General features: G+C 36.2%; 1 protein-coding gene and 1 long non-coding RNA gene across 11 annotated transcripts in view; one reads left to right on the forward strand and one right to left on the reverse strand.

Moving 5' to 3' along the window:
* The first annotated feature begins 3,320 nt into the window (after window positions 1–3,320).
* Window positions 3,321–11,653, forward strand: LOC106055456 (uncharacterized). Of its 4 annotated transcripts, none has more exons than XR_008776635.1 (9): window positions 3,321–3,410; window positions 4,228–4,383; window positions 4,908–5,054; window positions 5,418–5,500; window positions 6,764–6,913; window positions 6,995–7,081; window positions 7,963–8,113; window positions 10,556–10,644; window positions 11,457–11,653. It is a non-coding gene; the product is annotated as an uncharacterized LOC106055456 (long non-coding RNA). The 4 variants fall into 4 exon arrangements; XR_008776636.1 differs by having other exon boundaries at window positions 4,908–4,985; XR_008776637.1 differs by lacking the exon at window positions 4,908–5,054 and having other exon boundaries at window positions 4,228–4,420.
* A 1,423-nt stretch (window positions 11,654–13,076) lies between these two features.
* Window positions 13,077–25,213, reverse strand: part of LOC106055406 (inactive rhomboid protein 1-like) — a 39,432-nt gene continuing 27,295 nt past the window's right edge. For all 7 annotated transcript variants that reach the window (XM_056020743.1, XM_056020742.1, XM_056020741.1 and 4 more), the window contains 7 exons: window positions 24,620–24,781; window positions 23,488–23,579; window positions 22,217–22,280; window positions 18,853–19,035; window positions 17,959–18,059; window positions 15,834–15,987; window positions 13,077–14,703 (listed from right to left, as the gene is read on the reverse strand). In XM_056020743.1, coding sequence (XP_055876718.1) covers window positions 14,260–14,703; window positions 15,834–15,987; window positions 17,959–18,059; window positions 18,853–19,035; window positions 22,217–22,280; window positions 23,488–23,579; window positions 24,620–24,781 — 1,200 coding nt within the window. In that variant the 3' untranslated portion in view covers window positions 13,077–14,259. The remainder of the gene's footprint in view (window positions 14,704–15,833; window positions 15,988–17,958; window positions 18,060–18,852; window positions 19,036–22,216; window positions 22,281–23,487; window positions 23,580–24,619; window positions 24,782–25,213) is intronic.

Below are 25,213 nucleotides of genomic sequence, written 5' to 3' on the forward strand. Positions count from 1 at the left end.
CTTCCTCATCACATGGAATGTACTCGCTTCTGTGGAAGCTCACTGGAGATTATCGTTCCCTACCCATGACTTATTATGGACGTTTCCAGGAGGTTGCCAGAATGACGTCGGCAAAAGGATGCGAAACCCCAGGACGGTGGTCGACTATGTAGGCCTATGTAACCTAAAACCCTAAAGTTATCTGCAACGCGAGCCCTCAACTCTTATCGGTAACGAATACATCGCAGGAAGTCTACTAAGTACATGTATGTCTTTGTTACTCTAGGTTACCATTTTGTGACTACTATTCTCAGAAGTTAAATTTTATGATCTAATGTTCAATGCGTAGTTTGTAGCAACAGAATTTCTCATCATTGAATTGGCCAAGTTGAAATCATAAAACAAGAAAAAACACATTGTATTTCATGTAATTGAAAGACATTATGATCCAAATCCTATACAAAATCATTCTATAGACTTGAGGCTTGAACTATACAGACTCGATGAACTGGTTAGAACCCTGATGTCCGTTCGTCTCTCCTATTTATAGGTTTTCCCCAAACTCAGAAATCAAAAGTTCTGATACTGGAAGCTACTTAAGTCTCAAACATTATTCTTTTGTTTAGAAACTCGAAGCCCCCAGAAACCAATGTTTGCAACCTTGACCCCACGTGACAGTATTTATCAGGACGCATCTATTGCGTAGTACAGTGATTCCTAACTATTCCAACAGAGCCGACACAGACAGCCGTAAGGCATGTATTAGTCAAACAATGGCTCTATCTAATTGTGTATATCTCATTATAACAAGTAGACAAAATAAGTACACTACATTACTATATACAGAAGCTTCAGTGAGTAGGAGCAATTAAGCTGTAAACGTAATTATCAATTCGAAGCTAGGGGCTGTAACCAATGATAGGTACATAAATATTGAGCACAAATGAAAAGCACCAGCAGGGCTCAAAACATTAGTAAAAACATATATATAGCATGTGACCATGGACCACTGAGGTGGTAATTTGAAAAAGGGCGAATGACTCTGAACCAGAAGAATGTTTCTTTTAGACATTCCTGTGGTCTAAAAGTTAAATTCGCTTTGCAATGTGTTACTGCTAGGCGGTGTTGTCGTTTCAGGGCAGGACTAGCTGGGGCATGTGACCATTGACCAGTGTGATCGTAATTTGCATAAGGGCGAATGACTCTGGACCAGAATAATATTTGTTTGAAACATTCCTATTGGTTTCATTCGCTTTGCGTCACTGCTAGGTAGTGTTGTCGTTTCTAATAAAATTGTTTCAGGTCAGTTTCAATTTTACATTTTCGGTCATGTGGCCCCCGACACGAGTATCGGAAATTAAAATTGCCCGCAGGTCGAATTAGGTTGAGCATCACTGGTGAGAAGGCCATATTACAAGGTCTTCTGGACTTGCAAAGACCCTCCTTCAGGGAACAGTCCCAGGAAAAAGAAGAAGAAGAGGCAGACAAAGAAAGTCATGGGAAAACAATATAAAAGAATGGAAGGGCCTGCCACTGAAAGAGACTCTAAGGCAAAAGACAGAGAGGAATGGAGAAAGACGGTCGACAAATCTTGTGTGGTGCCCCAAACGGTCCAGCAGACTAAAGGATAGTTAAAGGTAAAGGTGTCACTGGTGTAGAAAGCAGGAAAGCCAGATTAATAAAGCCAACATTATGAGACTTTTAACATGTGTGTTATGGAGTGTTTGTATTTTTATGGTGACGGTGGGAAGATGTTTGCCATTGGTTGTGAGTGGTGCAAGACAAACGGTACTGTTGTCTTATCTTATCTGATAAAATACAGACGTTACTTCAAAAAAAGATGATTACGTCCTAAGCGTCAAGCATGTTAACCAATGACTTGTTAGCGGTCTTAGGACAGACGACTCCAGAACTTGAGACTGAGATGAAGTGTTAGTGTAGTGAGTTAGATTGTGTTTAGAATACCTTTTTATAGTATTATTAAAGTCTACTATATTTAGTGCATTTCATCATAAGTTGTTTTTTTTTTGTCTATACTGTATTAAAAGTTCTATAAAATGTCGTTCACAAAAGAAGTTATTCACGTTATTTCATACTTTAACAGTTCAACTATAAGACGTCTACAGCGGTCTACCAGCAGTTCGGTGCTACAAGTCAACGGCCGTCAACAACAATAGGCCTAAGCAAAATATTTACTTTTCTTTTCTTTTCTTTTAGGAGAGTGCGCTCCTTTTACCAGTTGTATGTAACAATAAACATAGTCTTTGAGTATAGTACTATAGTATAAACACAGTCCTTGAGTATAATTTTGACCACAAGACCAAAGAGACATCCATTCCGTGTACAGGGCCATAAGCAAACGATTCATTTATAGTCTGAAATTTGCTTTTGACATAAATATTAGATATTTGAATATTGAAAACCATACCATTTTTTACTAATAAATACAAAGACTTAATTTAATGAGTCTTTGCTTTAACTACTTTGTCACATCCAGCACAGACTGTCTGTCGCTGGTTGGTTTAGGTCTACTTTGTCACATCCAGCACAGACTGTCTATCGCTGGTTGCTTTAGGTCTACTTTGTCACATCCTCCACAGACTGTCTGTCGCTGGTTGGTTTAGGTCTACTTTGTCACATCCAGCATAGACTGTCTGTCGCTGGTTGGTTTAGGTCTACTTTGTCACATCCAGCACAGACTGTCTGTCGTTGGTTGGTTTAGGTCTACTTTGTCACATCCAGCACAGACTGTCTGTCGCTGGTTGGTTGAAGTTCTCGTTTCGCTGTTTACGTCTGTCCTCGGCAGTGGATTTTATTTTGCTTTCAAATGTGTATCCCGAGACCTTTGTAAGAAATGTCCAGCTGTCTCGTTAGGAAGTGCTCCCGTCTATATCCGCCAAAGCAAGCTTCCTACGCTGATCTTGAAAGTGCTTTCGAGGGCGAGGCACCTCTGTTACGCTGACCACCTTTCATCTCACAAAAACTAAATCGCATTTATGGAAAGCACATATCCATCTAAGGCCTAAGCTATTCAAAATAATAATAATAAAGTTTAAAATATATGGAAGTATTACAAGACCAATCTAAACCTTACAAAGCAACGTCTACTACTTTAATGTTTGTCAACCTTAAGTTTCAAGGAAAAGAAACGTTTTTTAGGCAGGGCCACAGACCTACGTATATTTCTATGTCAATGCGTATGGCCCACAGACCTATATATATTTCTGTCAATGCGTATGACCCACAGACCTATATATATTTCTGTCAATGCGTATGGCTCACAGACGTATATAATATATATATAGGTATGTGGTATGGTAAGTTCTAAATAAAGTTGTCTAAAGCTAGAAATATTTCCGTTCATCTCCAACTACGTTGGTCCAGGATACTGAGCTTGATGAACACACCATTAAACGTGAGACTTCAGCAAGGTGAAGTAGTTGCTACCCTTTAGTTAGATTTAGTCTAGATGTCTCGATACATTAACCTATTAAAATTAATCTATTAGAATTAGTCATTAGAATATCTAATTTTAATAAATATTTGTCCGAAATGAACATAACGACGCAATGTGAACTGAACAGACCTGTGCTCAAGTTGCTGCATAAACTTTTGAATAAACTGAACAAATCTTATTTTAAATGTAGATCTAGGAATATGCTAGCTCTAGACAATTGATGATGAATGGTGTGTCTAGAAACAAGAAATTTCATTATTACTCTCCTACTTTCATGCTAACTCTCTCTACCATGCCTGGGCTTCTAGAAAGTTTTGAAACCAGGAAACAAAACATTTCTTGAGACTATTCATTACATAAGCAGATCATTGCTTTACCACCAGAGCGCATTAAAATCTTCAATATACCAAACTAATGTAGACCCTATCTGTTTTGTCTGTTTGTTTTGTTTTTTTAACTCGGAATAGTTGACTGAAAGAATTAGAGTTATAAAAAAAACGCATCGAAACATTATTTCTCCTAAACGTTGACAGCAACTAAAACCTTGACAGAATTTTATTTGGAACCCTTTCATCTCCTCCTGAACCATTGCTGGTGTAGTGCAATGTTACAGACCTTGTGATCTATAGGGGCAGATGATGATTAGAGCTGGGGTGGACTCAGAGGCGCCGAAATTAAAAATCCCAGTTTCCACCAGGATTCGAACCCGGTTCGGAAGCCAAGCGCTTTACCACTCAGCCACTGCGACCTCTTCATACATTAATATGATTAAAATGATTAATTTTTAACAGAGCAGCCACGCACAGTAAAGTTCATCCGGCTGTGTGGAAACATCATTGGTTCATCTGTCTCATTGAGGTTATGAACGACCCAAAGTTGCCTTCTGATGCTGAAACAATAAACAGACGTCCTGCCTCAAACTGGTGTAAACCTCAGACTTCCATCTGGTAAAACTTTTAGATAGTTAGTGGACGTAGCAACTCGGTAACAACGCTAAAGGACGTCAGAAAAGAGGACATTCAATGATTAGTAAATAAAGACTTGGACACATAGGTCTTACAAAGTAGAAATAGTTCTATAGAATTCTTTACTTATAAGTACGATTCACATGGCCTAGACCTCTTGCAAGAAGTAGGCTATTAGAAAGCTGGTGGCGAACGGAATGTATGCTCCAGATAATTGTAGACGACTTTTGAAAGAATATGAAACGCGTTTAGTCGTCAAATCATTTGCAAGTTGTAGAATGTCCTTCTCAATACGTCCTAGGGGCTTGATGCTGAACTTTTTATTTATAGTAAACATCTGGTATTCAACGATTCCTGTGTTTGTGTAGGTGTGTGTGTGTTTAAATAAAAACATGTAAAAGCCTAATTTTAAACCAAATTCTTAAACCAAATGAAATTCTTAGCAGAATTTTTTTTTCCAAAGCTGCTTAAACTTTGTTAAATTAACTTATTTCATTTCATTTCAGTTCACTATTTCATTGACAACTCATAATCCCATTCACCGAAGTACTGGTATACGCCTCGGCGAGGTCATCTCTCAAAGGGTGACTACAACAATATTTAAGGATGATTTCAGGGTGGCTTATTTGTCCCCTTTTTAATTGAGATGTAAGGTAAAGGACTTCTTTAATGCCTTGCATTCTATAGGGCAGAGATTGTTAAGGTCATCTGTTTCAATGGCTGACAGTTAACGAAGGTTTCATGTGGCCAGCACAACGACCAAGCGTTAAAGTGAGGGGCGTCCTAAAAATCCAGAAATTTAAAATCTCAGTTTACACAGAGATTCAATCCAGAGACCCCATCGGTTCGGAAGCCAACGATTTACCACCAGGCCACCACTGCCCTTCCCGAAACAGAGGGAGCCATGTATATCTAATAAACATAATTCGTTAATGTGTTAATATACGAATAACTTGATCAATTAATGAATATTTTTTTTAAATATGGTTTTAAATCAAACTCATTGTTGTCTTTAGGTTTTTATCACACGGCGACAGATCGGGCTGTCGGAATTTAGCGAACTCTCTTCACGAAGCAAGAACCAGACCGGACTATAGCTGTAAGTACTACTTTTTACTTTCTTTGCTGGATAGGCCAATCAGCGTGAGGACAAAAAGTCTAGCTCGAAATACATCAAATGATACGAATTGAGCATAGACTATAGACAATGGTGAAGGTAGGCAATAAGTCCGAAGTCCTACCACACTGAAGCCAGACCGAGAAAAAAAATTCTAGCACAAGATCAGCCAGTTATTCTAAAACGCAGTAGTGTCTAACTTTTTCCAGCCCCCAGGGAGAGGGATATACATTTACAAGCCGTAGCGTCGAATGAAACCAAGTTTCTGCATCTTCATTATGCACTGTGGTAAAAGTTTCAAGGGGTGGATATTACTCCCGGGCGTTAGTCTGTACATCAATGCTATAACCAGTTCTAAGAATTCCCTAACCAGTTGAGTTCAATATTGTCTTTACTGTCTTTCATCACATCCAAGAGTTCTTTCAGAGTTATTCTTACTCAATAATCTATAGGCATACACAACACTATATATGAATTATGATGTCAACAGTTACGAATACGAGGGAATAGGTTTACTCATGTATTAAAAAGTCCTATTTTACGCATTTTTTTTTTTTACAATTTCTGCTGTTAGCTTGCTAACTCTTCATGGGTTCAGAAATCAGGCTGGAACCTGTACAGTGGACGGGTATTTAAAAAACGGCTCTAAAGAATTTCTTAGAAATTTGACAGTTTATGAATATCTCTGGGGGAAAAAATAGCTACCTAATTGGGCACACAGTGAAAACTCTAGTTTGACCGTTATAATTTTTTAAAATGTAATCATCTTATATCAAAAATTTGGCTTGTTTCTTGAATTCCCGCACTCCACTCAAATATTTCTTTGTATTCAGTGAAGAGTTGAATAAATAAATAGACCTACACCAACATGCTGCACGCCGTCTTAAGTAGAAATCATTAGCTGTACTGTTAAGAGAACATGATTGTATAATACGTTCACTGGAAAGACTCCTTGCAATGAAGAAGCATTACAAGAAATAAATAGAATGAAAAATAAAATTGATGATCTCATATTTATAAAGAGGATTTGATTTATTTTTTTTTTTGTGTGTTTCTTGTTTCTGAATAATATACCAGCCAGCGATTCCACAGTCTTTTCACTATATTGACTTCTACAATTTAAAATCTTTTAGCCCATGACTATACAACACTGTAGAAAGACCAAAGTAGAACTAAAAGATGTGTACTTTAGAGGATTGAGAGAATGCTACTTTAATAAAGATTGAATCTTTACTATACTTTCAGGTTTTACAAACTTTGATCCAGACGGCACTTCCTTTCCGCCATTTCCTTCCTCTAATATTTATTATACCTATCTCCCACAATTCCGGGAGTACCAGAATCAGTTTCCTGTTCCTTGCTTTGTGCCGCCTCCGGTAAACATCGGCAGATACAGTAAGTTTTGGGCTGTTGTTCTTCATGAATTATAAACTGACAAATCGAAACGTTCTGGTATGTGTGTCTACTATCTTTCAGATTACAAACCAAGTCAAGGGATTACGCAAACAAACACAATAAGTCAAAGTGTTCGAGAATCCAAATAATTGTCTTCGTGAAGTAAATGTAAGTAGATCTAGAATCTAGATATTTAGTTTTCCTTTGATAGGACTTGAAATCTCTGTGACCAACACTTTCGTAGGCAGTTAACTAGTTTACATAGGTCTTCTTTACTCAAAACATCGCGTTTATCCTCGATCTTTGTTCTATATACATTTACAAAAGAACTAAATTATATTTAAAACAAAACACACAAACATTAGAGATTTAACCAACCATAATAAAGTTACACTGCTTAATAATTTTGGTGTGTGGCTGAGAGGCCAAAACCGCGCAGCGAAGACATGACAATGAAGTTTGAACCCAGACTCGAACAGCGTTATGTTTGCTGAACGCCTACAGGCAGCACAGAACAAATCTCCAAGATACCTCCTTCCTCCTCCTCCCCCAACTGGTCCACAAAAGAGATTGGACCATAGCGCACTGAGTTTCAAGTATGCGCAATATAAAAGCAATTGTAAGAATATGTGTATAAAATAAGTCTGTTGTCTTTGGATGAAAGTGAAATTTGGGAACTATATACAGCAACCCTTTACTTCCAGCGACTCAGACCAGACTCAGACTAAATCCATATATATATCCACATGTCTCATTAAGTAGCATTTATTCCCTTTATTTCGAATTCCAACAAAAAAATTAATCACAAACAATAAATTAACAATTGTTTTTTTTTATTGATTCATGTCTTGTCAGGTTCAATGGATGCAAAGTTTTAACTTGATCTGAGAATGTGAAATAGGACATGTTCAAGCTTTTTACCAGTCAGGCAGAGAGAGTTGATATAAGCTTTGTAAAAAAAAAAATTATTGTTTCTTTTAAATATCGACTTTAAAATGTATATTAAAAAGAACTGTATTACACGAAGTCTGAACTTCTTCTACTTACAGAAACATCTTCCAGGAGTTTGAGACTACAATGGACTTACATTGGTTGAACCCCAACTGCCCTGAATTTCTTTGTCCAATGCGTAGGCTGGAGAACCTGCTTTGGAGAGACTATGTCAATGAAAAGCCCAACGTGGCACATTTGCCAAGGCAGGTTTTGGTCTATTTACAAAGCTTAGATTAACTCTCTCCGCCTGTCGGTCTGGTCAAAGTCTTTTACAGGTTTTTTTTTCTGCCAGTTCTCATTATCGGATAAATGGAAACTCCAGATAAGCCTTTTGTAGAGAATTCGGTCGTTCACTAAAAATTTTAAACTATACACTTTTTAGACTATAAAAAACTTGTATTTTTTAAAAGTACTTGAATAGCTCAGTGACCAAAGTGTCGGCCTTCCATTAAAAGAGGCTTGAGACCTCTTTTTAAAATGGCAGCACAGAAACTTTCTCTCCCCCCCCCCCCCTATTTCCGATTTTGTTTTTCAACGTGATTGGACCATAGCGTACTGGGCCCTCAATAAGCATGAAAGTTGCCCACACAAAACAAATCCTACAAATATTTCCAATGTCACAAATTTATTATTGTTAATCTAGATTTACTAAAAAATCAATGACATGATTGATTCCAAATAATTGTTTAAATGTCACTCACTATAAGCCTGGCTTTTAAAAACAAAAGTAAAGTAATAAACATGAAGTATGCGCGAAATGACGAACTACTGTAACAGAGCTTGGCAGACCCCGTCATTCTTACCCTTTTTAAAAGAAGAAAATCAAACGAAAAACTGCTTAACAAATTGACATGAGTCTGTTGGGAAAAAAATAAACATTCTAGCCCTAAATTCTTTCACATCGTCAGCGATGGGTAATATTCACACTTAAGACTACATGACTTATGGATCTGATATTTGGAACTTTATTTTTATCGTTATTCTTTTCAGTAGGAATGGTTTGAAGTGGGGCTTTAAAAAAATGATTGTAAGCCAGGTGAAGTGGAGTAATGAATCTAGAGCAGGTTACGGTGTAAGACAGGTGAAGTGGAGTAATGAAGCTAATCTAGAGCAGATTTAGGTGTAAGACAGGTGAAGTGGAGTAATGAAGCTAATCTAGAGCAGGTTTAGGTGTAAGACAGGTGACGTGGAGTAATGAAGCTAATCTAGAGCAGGTTTAGGTGTAAGGTGACGTGGAGTAATGAAGCTAATCTATAGCAGATTTAGGTGTAAAACAGGTGACGTGATGAAGCTAATCTAGAGCAGGTTTAGGTGTAAGACATGTGACGTGTAGTAATAAGGCTAATCTAGAGCAGGTTTAGGTGTAAGACAGGTGACGTGGAGTAATGAAGCTAATCTAGAGCAGGTTTAGGTGTAAGACAGGTGACGTGGAGTAATGAAGCTAATCTAGAGCAGGTTTAGGTGTAAGACAGGTGACGTGGAGTAATGAAGCTAATCTAGAGCAGGTTTAGGTGTAAGACAGGTGACGTGGAGTAATGAAGCTAATCTAGAGCAGGTTTAGGTGTAAGACAGGTGACGTGGAGTAATGAAGCTAATCTAGAGCAGGTTTAGGTGTAAGACAGGTGACGTGATGAAGCTAATCTAGAGCAGGTTTAGGTGTAAGACAGGTGACGTGGAGTTATGAAGCTAATCTAGAGCAGGTTTAGGTGTAAGACAGGTGACGTAATGAAGCTAATCTAGAGCAGGTTTAGGTGTAAGACAGGTGACGTGATGAAGCTAATCTAGAGCAGGTTTAGGTGTAAGACAGGTGACGTGATGAAGCTAATCTAGAGCAGGTTTAGGTGTAAGACAGGTGACGTGTAGTAATGAAGCTAATCTAGAGCAGGTTTAGGTGTAAGACAGGTGACGTGATGAAGCTAATCTAGAGCAGGTTTAGGTGTAAGACAGGTGACGTGATGAAGCTAATCTAGAGCAGGTTTAGGTGTAAGACAGGTGACGTAATGAAGCTAATCTAGAGCATATTTAGGTGTAAGACAGGTGACGTGATGAAGCTAATCTAGAGCAGGTTTAGGTGTAAGACAGGTGACGTGGAGTTATGAAGCTAATCTAGAGCAGGTTTAGGTGTAAGACAGGTGACGTGTAGTAATGAAGCTAATCTAGAGCAGGTTTAGGTGTAAGACAGGTGACGTGGAGTTATGAAGCTAATCTAGAGCAGGTTTAGGTGTAAGACAGGTGACGTGATGAAGCTAATCTAGAGCAGGTTTAGGTGTAAGACAGGTGACGTGATGAAGCTAATCTAGAGCAGGTTTAGGTGTAAGACAGGTGACGTGATGAAGCTAATCTAGAGCAGGTTTAGGTGTAAGACAGGTGACGTGATGAAGCTAATCTAGAGCAGGTTTAGGTGTAAGACAGGTGACGTGATGAAGCTAATCTAGAGCAGATTTAGGTATAAGCCAAGTCGTTAACCTACTAAAGCCATCCTAGAAAACTTTTATCTTTATACTTTTCCTTTTATGTGTGTAATATTTCTTGGTAGCAGTAAGAAACTCCAATAACATTGAATGCCTAGGTTCTTGTTTGACACATGAGCTCTCCGTGCTCTAAAATGAGTGTTGGCTAAGCGATGTCCAATCTCTTACCATTGACCAGGTTTCACAGGCCGCCTATAGTTCAAAGGTACATGCGTCAGTGTCCAGTGAACTCTCTGTGTGCCGCAAGGTGTTCACCCAATTTTTCACGTACGTTTTTTTATTGTCTATAAATTGATGACTTTTTGTAACAGTGATAACTTAATGAGTTAATAACTAATGAATGATAGATTTTTATAAAATTGGAACAATTTTTAACCCACACCAATTCCCCCCCACACACACACACACGCGCGAAGAAAAAAAATCCTGGTTACGCGCATGTATAAATCTACACAGAATATGGAACTATATAAAATTCTACTTTGGTGATACAGATTTGGACATGGTAACATCATAAGACATTAGTCTAGAATACAATGCTAGTTCAAGATATGGTAGCCTATAGAAGAATCCAGTATGGTGATATTGATCCAGGCTAAGAAACATAAAAAGACAGTAGCTAAACCAATTTCGTATTTCTATTTTAAAAACATCGTTACACCCGTTTTCGAGATCCGTGTCTAGGTTCCAACTTTTTTAAAATTCCTGAACCCATGAAGAATTTGCAAGCTGATAAATCTTTAAAAAACAAAAAGAGCAACTCGATCAGAACAAAATAAATAATTAGAGACGTCTGGCTGAAAGAGTAGAAAGATATAACGAAGATTAGTGGCCGACATCTTGGTCTTATTACCTAAAAGTCCCAGATTTTTATTCTAACGGAAATATTGCCTCCATAGTGCATCCAGTTCAGATAAGTAAATGAACTCTTTTTTCAGGATAGCAGAAGTGTTTGGTAGTTGCACTAGCCCCTTTACGCCATCGTAGATCGCTGAATACTTACTTCAAGAGCCTTTAGACTCGAACGATAATTCTCGTTTTATTTCTGTCTTTGTTACATTCGTTTTCTGTCTTTACAGACTTTGACTGGTCCCCTTATGAAGCTTCTTACTCTGGTCCAGAGCACATGTGCTACATACGTCATCGAAACTTTGGCTAACATTAGAAGGACATCAGAACTTAGTGGCACAATAACGTTAAATGTAGTCCCTCTCGTCTGCTCAAGTTTACCGTATTTAAGATTGTTTGAAATGTTGAATTAAAAGAAGAGTTCCCATCTTCTTGCTTGGCCTTTTCTTTTTGGTTATCGTAACATTGATTTTAAAGTAACATAGATCTGTTTTATTGCAATGATGCATTGTTTGGAACACAAAGCATCAGCCGAACAGATTTGAACATCAAGCTAGCCAGAGACGACTGACATGCCACGCCAGTGTTGAAGTCTTTTATAACGATTGGTCTCAGCTAGCTACTTGTATCGATTGGTCGCTTGTATTGATAGCAAAGTATGTATATGTAGACTAAATGAAACGTAAAGTGCGACCTACACTTTCCAGCCCTCGTGTGTTTACAATCTGTGGAATTTACTGAGCTGCAAAATCTAGTCCGGATATTAGGTCTTGTTCCTAATCTCTAATAAGGTCAAAAGCATATATCTTAGAATCAAAGTTGGTTGCAGTTTTATGGTTAACTTGCGATATTCTCAGCTAAGATTCCTCTCTCTCCACATTGATATATTCTAGTAGCATTACCCATTGTTTATTTTGTTACGTACTTTTTTTTTAAACTTTGAGTAAAGAGGCTTGTCACAATGTGACACGTCCTGTTGTGTTGACTTTGTCCGCAGCGGACATCCGAATGTGTTGACTAAGGTAAACCTGACTGCTCTGAGACTTCGTCTTGCAGCAAGAACTTTGCTGTGCTACCCGTCTTCAAGGAGACATTCATACGAGTAGAACATAATTATCTTCTCTTTTCAAATACCGGTAACGTCTGTAATTTATAGACAAAAGACCCACTACCATTCGCACCTAAAGACAAAGCCCAAAATCGAAACTGTGAGTTGTACAATAAAGTTTCTTAGAAAATATTTCTTTGAGAAGGCCACGTTTGGAATCCTTGCCAAATATGCATCAGTCCGGCAGTGACAAATCTGAAAACTGGCTGAAAAAGCCAGATTCCTTCTCATAGGCTATCAAGCATCAGCCTCGTCTGAGCCCCCTAGCGTCCCGTACTACACTGGTCCCATCTTTTGTAGATGAATCTGTTCCTTAAGTTTTAAAGAAGTTCTCAACATAACGGTCTGCTTTCCCTCTGCTCATGCAACTTTAGAACAGTAACCAACTGGTACCGTACTAGCAAATCAGAAAGTGACAAGGTTTAGGGTGAAAATAACTGTCTGGTATGACTGGCGACTCAATGGCCCCGGGTCGACCACAACCATCCATAAGAAGGTTTAAGCTAGGGAGTAATAATCTTCAACTCAACTTTGAAGGAACGAACCAATAGGATACATTATTGATGTGTGTCGCCGATCAGCTTGACTTAATGGGTATATGTAAAAAGGAAGACAGTCCAGCAGAATTGCAAATAGACACAATTCTTCTGGGACCCTGTGTGATGATCTTATCATTTCTATGTCAACATTAAATGACTTGTCTGATAAAACAAAAAAGTCCAAGAGTTGAACAAGAAGAGACTTTTTCAAAAATAGTTTATTGCATATGTCAGACAAATGTAACACTAACAAAGTCAACAAAAGAAATTCATAATTCCTACCACAGTTGATCACTGCTTGTGAACATTACGTCATGTTACAGTGAACTGTGCTTAATTGGCTTCCTTAAATTTGAAAACCTATAAAGCATCCCCATATCAGTATTGTCCAGGTTCTTGTTAGGAACAATACTAGTACCGAAGCTCACAAATGAAACAGGTTCCAATGTACTAGATATCAGATAAACAGCAAGAAATGAAACATGAGAAACAGCTAGTGCCAAATGAAAAATACATTGTTTAGGATGGCTTATAGTCAATGAACATTTCAAATCTACAAAAACATGTCAATAACTGAATGCTCAAATAATCATTTCATTGTATTTTTTTCTTTGAACAAGAAGATCATTAAATGATCTTTAAAAAAAAAAAAAAAAGAAAAATTATAGACCAAAGTAATCTGCAACATGTTTAAAGATTTTTTTTAAAGCTTTAACTTGACAGGGTTTTTTAATCCCCTAGGAGTTGGGGTTTGCTCTATACACCAAACAGTAGTGGGATTAACTATCCTCAGCAGATGAGGGGCTCCTAGGAGATGTATGTAGTATTTCCTGTTTTGTAAGCCAAGTTTTTTACTTTACTAGTTACAATCAAACACTTCTTGAGAGAGAATTTCATGAGTAACACATGCTAGGGAGAGTAACATGTCTTCTTCTTCAACTTCCTGAGTGCAATTAGAACTCCTACATAAACAGGAAATGTTAGAAGAATTATTCCCCCTCCCCTTCTTATCAATACACATCAAAGCTGGTGGCAAAGAAATTCAATACTGTTGAACTGATCTTTATTTGTAAACTTACGATGTCGTTAGCTCTTTAGTGTACACTGTATACAGGTATATTAGTGAACGTTAAGATGGATGGTCATTTTGCAAAGTTTCTTCACACCTGCTAATTATTAATTACAGCAATAAGTGAACTTTGAATAAGCTTTCTGTGTACTTCTAAGCATTGTAAAAAACTTCACTAGACCACCATCAGTCTTCCTAACAATGAAGGACTATCAATGAACCAGGCTTCTTAAAATGTGTCATTTTCTAAATTTAATTTAATGAACTTTTCTCAAATTGAATTGCAAAGTTTGCTAGAATGTCCAGCTCCATTCTGCTCATTGATACATGGAGTATGTAGCATTTTTCTTGATCTTTACCATCATGTTCTCACAGAAGTCAGGCGTGAAGGGAATACAGTTTAAATAGATGCACCAAGAGCACTCTGTTAAGGGGGCCACGTAGAAGACCAAAACCAAAATAGCAAAGAGCCCAATAGCACTGCCAAGACACAAAGCTATGCCTACCAACTTTCTATGCTTGTCAAAGGTGCCAAAAGTAATGTAGGGCATCAGGGAGAAGGCCAGGAGGAAGCCAAAGAAAAATCCAAAGATGTGGGCCCAATTGTCAAACCAAGGGAGCAAACCAAGGAGGAAGAGAAAAATGAGAGGTGTGCTGACTTTTAAAAGGGCGTAGAATGGGTGCTTGTACATTTGGTAGCTCTGTAGAACCTCCACAATCAAGCAAGCAGCTACTCCAAACTGAGAACCAGAGGGTCCAACCTTCAAGAGAACAAAAACAAAATCATTTTAGTTGAAGTCAATTGTAAATGGAAAAATAAAATGTCAAGAGATAAGATAAAGCTTTTTTGTTCAGATGTCAATGAAATTATGAACCACAAAATTCTATTTCAGTTGACTAAGTCAAAAATCAAACAAACTTGATAAGTTACTTTTCAAACTAAATATGCAAAATAATATGAGAAATGATTTCCAATAAGATTTCCTATTAAATTATTATAATAAATTAAATGTATGAAATCACTGCAATAACATGTTCATCATCAGTTAGCTTAAAGTTATAATTCACCAAAACTTAAAACAATTTTTTCCCTACTTTTCTACTAAAATACATATATGTTTCTATTAAATTATTAAATATTAACTTTGCCCTCACCATTTGTTTAATAAACATTGTCTAAGTAAATATAAATATCTGCTATATCTAATAAACTGTGGGTCAGCACTCATCTCAGATTCATTGTACTGTTGCACTTAGACTAGTGTGCTGAAAACTCAAGCCGTCTTTTAATTAAATTTTTTTTACTTGCAAACTAATTACTAATACCCCTATGTTAATTGATTGATTAAAATTAAATTCCTATAGATTCTATAATTTAGATACACATTAAAATTACTTTGAACATAAAATAAAAAAATAGTTTATCAGCAAAAAATGGAATGTTTGGAATAAAAAAAACCAACCCTTCCATCCCTAACACTATTTTGTCCTTGTCTAGATGTTCCCTCTGAATGGCTGTTCTTACTAGCCCCCATAAACGTATAAATGAGCTTCATTACAGAACAAGGTTTTGTAGTTAACTAGTAGTGTACAATGCTCTTAACGGTTTCTTGTATATTAAACTGACTTCTATGAAACAATAGAAGCCATAAACTAATTTCCTACTTTGCAGGCTATCAAATTTCTAAATGTAAAGTTTGAAACAGTAAAACAAAAAATCTTTCCAGTTTTTTTTTCTGGTCCTTGTATTCTTAACATAACAGACTGTAATATTATATCTTAACAACATATTTACCAATATTAAATTTAAGCATAAATAATGTCCTTAACATATGACTTTAAAATTTCCATTCATCAAGTTCTATTTTCTATATATATCATTAGGGCTTACCTCAACCGAGTATGGGATGAAGATACAACTGGCCAGGTATCCTGCCACACCAGAGCCAATATAGATAATTGATATGCGCACACATCCCATTAACTTCTCCAGATCTCTCAGTACCCACATTTGAAATATAACTGTGATCACCACATGTAAAACACTGGCAGAAACAACATTAAAAAAAACAAATGTTTGGTTAATGATTTAAAGTGACACAAAGTGCTTTAGAATTTTAACAATTATTTTGTGTACTTGTAAAACTTTTAGATTTGTAAAACTTTCAGTATTAGGCCACTCAATATCTGCAGGCTGGAACATTGATATTTTTTTAATACATGGTCATCAAGGAATAGAGTAAGACTTCAATTACATCCAAAATGATATTAAAGTTTTATTGAATGTATGTAGTAGCTGTGCAATAAGCAACTATTGAGTCATAGATTATCTTCCGAGATATAAATATCTAAGGACACTGACACTGCTTAGAGTGCATAGTAATATTTTTAAGTAATAAAACTGGTGGCAAAGAACTAGTAAGAAGCAAAAGTTCTGCTGATTTGTGATTATTTTGAAGAGTCTGAGAGCATTATAAACTAAACAGATCAAATTAGGTACAAAAAGAGCTAAGGTCACATTTGTAGAGCATTGTTCCAATTATTTACTGCTTAATAATTGAATAGAAACTATCTGATATAAACTTTTTGCATGTAAATTATGAGTGAGTCTGGAGTGAATGTATATTTTTGGTTTTCTGTAATTATAATGTTTTGTTTGGTGTAATGCACAAATTGTAAGACAAATTTCCTTAAGGATTATTACTATTATTAATTAATAGAAATAAAACATTTCAGTCTCTGGAAAATGTTACTATGGAGTATCATATCTTATTAGTTACAAATCTCGGATCCAAGCATTACTATAAATGGACAGGATATAAACGCAGTGGACAAATTCACATATCTTGGCAGCACACTCTCCAGAAATGGAAAAATCGATAGTGAAATCGACCTGCGTATCGCCAAGGCCAGTGCATCCTATGGCAGACTGTCTACAAATGTCTGGAACAGACGTGGTATCACCACAAACACCAAGCTATGGGTCTACAGAGCCGTCATCCTCCCTACATTGCTCTATGCCTCAGAAACATGGACAGTGTACAGTAAACATGCAAAGAGACTAAACCGCTTCCACATGACATGTCTGAGAAAAATACTAAATGTCAAATGGCAAGACAAAATACCAGATACAGAAGTCCTTCGAAGAGTGTGTCTGCAAAGCATCCACACAATCCTGATGCAGTCCCAGCTGCGATGGGCAGGTCACGTCTACAGAATGGAAGACCACCGCATCCCAAAACGACTCTTGTATGGCCAACTAAGCAAAGGAAAGCGCTCGCAAGGTGGGCAAAGAAAGCGCTTCAGGGACACCCTCAAAGCTTCTCTGAAGGCGTTCAGCATAGATCTGGCACCTGGGAGACAGAGGCACACGACAGAGCATCATGGCGTCACGCTGTGAAAACTGCGCACAGGTTGCTGAGGAAAAACGAACAACGCAGGCAGAAGAAAAACGCCAGAAAAGAAAAGCAAGACAAACGACACTAGCTCCAGCTGGAATAACCTGCCCAGTGTGCAGCCGAACATTCCGGGCTCACATAGGTCTCACCAGCCACATGAGGAGGCATAAAACCCCAGTGCAAAGCCCTCAGCCCCCTGGATGACAAAGTGGTCATCATCGAACCACGATGGACGAACAATATAGTTACAAATCTTCCTTTAAATATGGTAAGCCTATGAATATTGGTCTGTCCAAATCTTTAAAGCATCAGTTTTCATGGCTGATTTATGCCATCAAGACCAAATGACACTTGGAAAGACTAACTCCTTGTATCTATTTGCCTTAGTGTAAGGAAATCCTTATGAGTTTTTATCCTTGATAAAAAAAGCATGTCTTTGAAATCAAGAGTCATATGGCATGCTCCTATTAATTTAAAATCCACAAAATCTACACAAGGAAAAAAAGGGACTACTAGTGGCAAGGAAATACAGATTAAGAACTGTTGGTATATATATATATATGAAATAGGCTTGAGAAATGCTCAGATTGTAAGCAGTAAATATGCATAGATACATACCCTCCATGAAGAAATAAGGCAGTAAATAGTCTGTAAAACTGGTCTGGGAAATGTGGTCTAGCAAAAGGTATCATGCCACAGATTTCTTCAAAGCAGCGAACCTACATTCAATCAAACATTTCTTAAAAGCACAAAATATTTTTTAAAAAATAACAACATTGGCATTAAAATATGTATATTTAAAAAAATGTTAATTACAATTTATCATCTATTTTTGATAGAACATTTGTTCCAATTGAAACTTTGTAAAACTTATTTTAAAGGATATCTTTTCTTTTTTTTTTCAGAATTAAATATTTAAGTAGAGCATTAGTTGTTTTTATTGAATCAGAAACTTATTGATGTTTCCCAGCATAAGTGTTTATTACCTATGAAATCCTAGAACACATAATATGTAGCAACATCCTAAACCACTTAGACAAACATAATGTCCTCACCCCATACCAACATGGCTTTAGGAAATATAGATCATGTAAAACACAACTAATAGGATTAATTGATGATTTTTCAAAAGGTTTTGCTAATAGTGATGCTATCTTATTAGATTTTTCCAAGGCTTTTGACAAAGTTCATCCCCATAGTTTGCTTAAAAAAATTAAAATATTTTGGCATTGATGGTCCATTGCATCAGTGGATTAATGATTTTCTGATAGGGAGAAAACAAACTGTAATAATAAATGTCTCTAAATCAACACCAATAACAATAAACTCAGGTGTAACTTAAGGAACAGTCTTAGGTCCACTACCATTTTTAATTTACATAAATGATTTACCAAATTGCATTAGTTCAGGAACAAAAGTCTTTATGTATATATATATATATTAGTATGCTGGAGAATACTAAACCTCAGCTAGCAATACAGCATTGTCTTAGAGAGAATTCAAAGCATTTACCTGAGCACACAGGGTTGCTTCACTGTGAAAAAAGCCTCTCTTCAGGTCACAGTGGTCCCTAGTTGTGATGATACACTGACCCTGGATACCAAAACAACATGGCCGTCCTAAAATCTCACAGTTCATGTGCCTGTCTATAGGGCTTGCAAGAGACCTGTTTGGCTTGACTGTTTCGCGACATATCTAATGAAAAAGCAAGTACTCAGTTCATACAAATGACCAAATGGGAGGTAAAAAAAAAAGATCTAGAAGAAATGGGAGACATAAAAATGAGCTCTGCAGATGTCAAACTTGCAGTGCATTTGTTCTTTTACATGAATACACTGCAATAAAACGTGAAGAATTTAATAGTGACAAAGACGTTTCATTGAAACACAATAAATAAGCCACTAGTCCAAGATTTTCAAGTAGTTCCATACTCAAATTGCATGTGAAAGGGAGGCATACTGCTAGATTTGAATCTTTGCAAACACAAAAAGTAGATCCTAAGTAAATTGATGCACATTTTATTGACATGGCAAAATTTTGTAATATTTTAGGTCCTTTATACAAAACAAATTTCTACCAGAAAAATATAAATATTATAAAAATAAAAAAGACATTTTATACATAATTTCATCATATTGAGACATCATCCATTGCTAGCAACTAAGCTTTAAGCCATTATCTATATTGCGCCAGAATCTTTATGATGTAACTTAGAATTACTAATGGTAGTGTTTTTTTCTTTTGGTTGTATTTGATAAGGATGTATAAAATATCAGTCTGAGAAGGACACCTACTTGTAAAATTTAGACCCCACAAAAATTCTTTGACCCATCAATTACAGCTCATATCAAGATACAATGCCTCCACTTTTCCTCCACCATAGTTACTATTTTATATATATAGCTTTTATATAGCGCTACTCTCAAGCTTATAGCATGCTCAGAGTGCTACAGTCCAATCTTATTTGTGGACCAGTGGGGGCAGGAGGTATCTCGTGCGCATCTAGAGTTGCTTCTTGCTTGATGTTTTCTTTTATGCACCATAATGGTTTGTGTACTAGTTCCAAAGGACATGCTATGTTGATGTCATTACTTCTGTTGTGTTTGTGCTGATGGCGGATCTTTTGTTGGAGTTTTCTTTTGTTGTTTTCTTCCCCAGTATTGGGTAAGTTAGTTTAGTTTGCTTTATTCTTCTCGTAGTAGTTTTAAAATCATTATTAATACAATCTTGTGAATGGCGGTCTCAAGGAATGCGTATTTTTCTTGTTTAGGGATACGGGCTTGCGGCGCTGTTGTAGCCAAGCCTGATTCACAGTGATTTGTTTTTGGTATGGTCCATGGCATTGGGTTGTGGGCTTTGCAAGCCCTGATCGAATTATGGCACCAAGCTTAAGGTGTGCTATATCTATTGTAAATAATTTGATTATACTTGCTTTTGTGAATACCATTGAGACTTCATCATTCATATCATAATACTTCATTTATTCATTAAATTGCTAAACTTATGCTCTTGTTGTTAACTAATTAAGTTAACTTATCATTATTATTAATCTTCTTAAGACGACGCAGCCGATCTATCGGCCCAAGGCTATTTGGCGAAAAAGACGAAGTGGCTAATCTATCGGCCTCGATGTTTCAAACCACAGGATTGGTTAGCCAGTGTTTGTATCAGCCAATTAGATTAGTTCTTACTATTTTTACACATTAGTAGACTGTAATGGCGGCTTCCTTTGCTGTTTTAACAAGATAATTTTTTTTTAGTGATTTTTTTAAGTTAGCTAGTGAGAGGTGAAAATTTTTACATGTTAGCCAGTGATATTAATGAAAGCAAACTCACTGACTGATTTTATTTAAACTATGATAACTCTAATTAAAATAAGGGCAGTATTGAGGAAAGCTGTAGATCTAAGTTTACACTATTACTAGATCTAGAATGTGTTGATGATGTCTATAATTCATTGTAACATGGTTTAGAGGTAAGGGTGAGGAGCTGGATAGAGAAGACCCATTTGAGAACCCCAAGGGATTAGCACCCCGTAGACTGTTTTATGCTTTTTTTTTTACTATCAATTTAGTTCAAATATTTGTCAGGGAGACTAATAATAATATGCCAACTTTCTGACCAACAAACAGCTAAAAAAAAAACGATTCCTGGGTTATAAATGGGTCACTGTCACAAAAATGAAGGTGTTTGTTTATGGGGGAGGGGGGGGGGAGAAAAGTAGTAAAATAATGTGATAGAAGTGTTTGAAGGGTCTCTATGTGTGCCTTGTTTCTCTAGACCATGATTAGAGCTTATTCAAGCCTAAAACTTCTTTAAAAACTCTTACCTTTTTAATTCTGTTCTGTTTTGAAAAAACATTTTTGGAATTTTATGCGCATAAATTATGCAAATTAGCTTGGCTTATTTTAATAAATGTTAATATTTCAGATAGATTCCATAAGATTAAATTAGTTCCTTCATTTCTCTTCAATAATATATATAGTTTTGTGCATGTAAAGTAATTAGTTTAATTTGTTAGGAATTTTTTTGTAAGAGAAGTGTTAAGGCTGGAAATAGTGCTCCGTCTTTTTGGCACAAGACATGCTAAAATGCTTCGTCTTAAGAGGGTTAATATTGTTCGTGTTGAACAATCGTTGTTATTCACTAACTGTTCAGTTGAATGAGATTTATTCCATGTTTAGCAAGTTAAGTTTTATATGCTAATACTCTTTGTTCTGGTTTACACTGTTCAGGTGGGGGGAACCTGGGAACTCAATGCAAGTATATCCACCCCTAGTTAAGTAAACTGGAACCCCACCTGACAGTATCTGGGAAAAGGTTTTCTGTGCTGCCTTTAGGCGCTCAGTAAACATAACTCTGCTCAAGTCGGCTGTCGGACTTCAAGCCCCTTGCAAAGTTAGCCAAGCCAAGTTCAAGAGTACTTTGCCTTTCGACCATGTTTCCACACAAACTGCTTTCTGTTATAGCCCCATGCACACACACAATTTAAGTTCCCCATGCACACACACAAAGTTCTTTGATTCATCAGTTCCAGAGTCTGCCCTCATCTATAGGTTTTGCTTTGTCTTCTTCAATGGAGTAAGACTTTCCTTTCAAATTTAATCAACAGACACAGGTTCTCACAATTAAAAGTTTAAGCACCTGGTAGTGCTATTCAAATTGCATGAACAATAAATCTTTTCAATTTTAAGATTTGTAATTTAACACTCAAAATGTAATGAATTGAAAAAATCCACCATTGAGGTCAGTACTAGTGCATTGCAGATGTCCATTTGAGTTGTAGGCCTATTTCCCTAGGGCATAACAGCAGTAAAATGATCCTGTTATATATCATCTAAACAACAACAAAAAAAGTCTGCAAAAAAAAGCTTACAGGCCACTTGGTGATGTCATCTCCCCATTCAAAAGGTGGAGTGGATGACGGAACATTACAGAATCTGTGGACAGGAAGTACAAAGTGATATCAGTCATAGCATGGCTATACTCTCTAATTACTGCTTCTTTCAAATACTGGTCACTTCTTCTCCAACACATTAATCCTCAGTCACTCCCAAAGTAATATATTTTACACAGCACTGTGTTATAGTGCTGTTAAGGCTTGGACTTTTAAGTATTCTTTTAATATAATTGGCTACATACATGCTTCTTGTTGATATTTTTTACCTGTTCTTACCTATCTAAAATTTAGCCTAGAGAGGAGATCTATGACAGATCAGAGAATTATGAAACATGGCTTAGAAGATGTAAATGGAGGGTCAAGTGGGATGGTGGATGTACTTTTGAAGAGAACATATGTAAAAAGTTCTAATGAATAGGGATATATTTTAGTTATTTGGTTCTGCTTAGAGGATCTCAACATTATCCTGTGCACACCATGTCAAAGATGATTTTGCCAAGGTGTGGGGAAAATAAAAGAGGCAAGCAGGTTATAAAAATATCCTTTGGAGTATTTGATCCAAAATAGTGTGTGGAGGCAGAAGGAAATGAGAATTAAGAATCATTCAACAAATAATTCCAATGATAATTGCTTCCCTAGAGGATATCTTTACCTCTTTGGATTTTACAAAAGTAACTTCATACTACTTCATAAAGGATATAAATTACAAATACTGTACAGTGATAAGAGTCAATGCATTGTCATCTTTACATATGATCATTTATTTACCGTGTCATGTAGATGAATTGAATTATTTAAAATATTACTGACTTCTAAATGTTTAAAATTCAAATTTCTTGAATAAAACAATTAAGTGACAGGGAATTAAAAACTGCTGGATTAAATGATCCATTGATTAAGTGACCAGTGGATTAAAAGCATGCTTGATTAAATGACCCGTCGATTAAGCCACCAGAGGATTAATAGACTAGCTGGATTAAATGATCAATTGATTAAGTGATCAGGAATTAAAGAATTGAACACCTTTTCTTATTTATAAGAATAAAAGTACTAATTTGTAAAAGAAAATACAGTCTTTGAAAAACCAATGAATGAATAAAATGTTAAAAAGAAATTTGAATGCTTTAAATAGTACAACCTAAATTATGTACCAATAAATTTTGAAAATATTTTATTCAAGTTAACTTATCATAACAAACAAACAAAAGAAAAACAAAAACAACAAACAAAAATGAGCTTTGGTTTACTTAGGGTCTTGGCCACAAACTGAACCAGTTTTCATGGCTGCAAATTCAGTGCCATCCATTAAGTTCCACTTGTACCATGATGACAAAGTATACTGAACAAAACAGTTTCACTTTATGAGCTCATTCAAGGGATTGAAACAAGAGAAGAATAGAAAAACATCTTCTTCACATGATCTAACAACTTGTTTGATTGACATGTGGAGTGCATGACACAAACATGTGATATTCACGACCCTCTGATTTATTTTGCTTGAGATTTTAATATTTAATCACAGAAAATCCATCTGAAGCAGTGTTTTCCAGTTTGAAATGTATATCTCCCCTCTCAGAGAGCAATAGAGAAGGTTGTAAAAGGAAGGTTCAAGTAAAGAAATAAAAAACAAAAAAACAGTCCAATAGCATTTTTTTTTTACAAATAATTGTTTTGATAAGACAGAGATGAGTAGTAGTTAAAAACATTTCAGATAATAGAGATTTTAATTACAGATTGATATGATTACAATTAGTTTATTATGAAATTAGATTTTTTATTCTGGATTATTTGTTTTTCAAAGTAAATATCACATTGCTAGGTTTTGATTTAAACATGATCAGAAGTGAAAAACTAGGAACCCATTATGTATACTGAACTAGAGTTTGACATAGATCGATATTAGATTTTATTTCAGGAATTTTTTATTGTTATAAGAAAAAAGAAAATGGAAAATTTGAACAATAAAAATGTTATAATTTTTTTTTCCTCCATTGAACAGTGATTTACCGGCAATGTACAGACTCAGATTGCTTCAAGTTCTTTGAAGTGCACAAGTGAACTTTAACGGAGAATCTGAGAGGCTCAAATCCTCCTTTTTAAAATCTATAGTTACAAAATCTGTTTGTTTTCATATAGGTTGAGCAAGTTCTTTTAATTGTTAAATCAGGATTGTGTAAATCAGTGGCCAACGTACATATACGAGTCATGGGTTCAGTTCCACCCTGCACCTAGATATTGATTCTATTGTAAATTATAAATCAAATTGATTTAACCCAATTCAAGGACATCAAGTGAATTAAATCATTGAAACCCTGTGTAAAATTCTCATTACTTAATCTCAGAAAATTAAAAGGACACAAAATGTAGGTAAAAACTTACACTGCACCCTGACTTGACTGTCTGCACACAACCAGAACCATCATTCCTTATACAACAGGCAGACGATCTCTCCTCAGTAATATCCAGCTCAATAGCCGTTATCAAGTTTTCATCAGGACGCATGCAAGGAGAGTACTTGGCACCAAGATGAATCAGATCAGCCTACAACAGACAAGTGCATACAACATTTTATTACAAGATAAAAGGGTTGCATCCCCTTGTAATCTATTTAAAACAGGGTAAATACATCACTGATAAATCATTTCAATTTCATTAACTAAGAACAAATCACATGATTTACAATGATCTAGAACATAAGGTTGTTATTGCTGGAAGGGGTAATGGATATAGGCACCCCACTATAATATCTATAAAATGCTTCCAATGTCATGCATCTCTAATAACCTGACAACTAGCCTGGCCTTCACGAGTGGCTCAGATCTTGGGTCCAGTGGAACTAATATCACTGACAGGAGAAAGGACAAAAGAAAGCAACCAGTAAGCAGGAGGGGCTTGTTACACACATGGCTACTCACATAGGAGATAATCTTAATCCAAGCCTCTGCTGCCTTGTGGCTATACCCAAACATGGGA

Source organism: Biomphalaria glabrata, chromosome 2, assembly GCF_947242115.1.
Source record: "Biomphalaria glabrata chromosome 2, xgBioGlab47.1, whole genome shotgun sequence".
NCBI lineage: Eukaryota > Metazoa > Mollusca > Gastropoda > Planorbidae > Biomphalaria > Biomphalaria glabrata.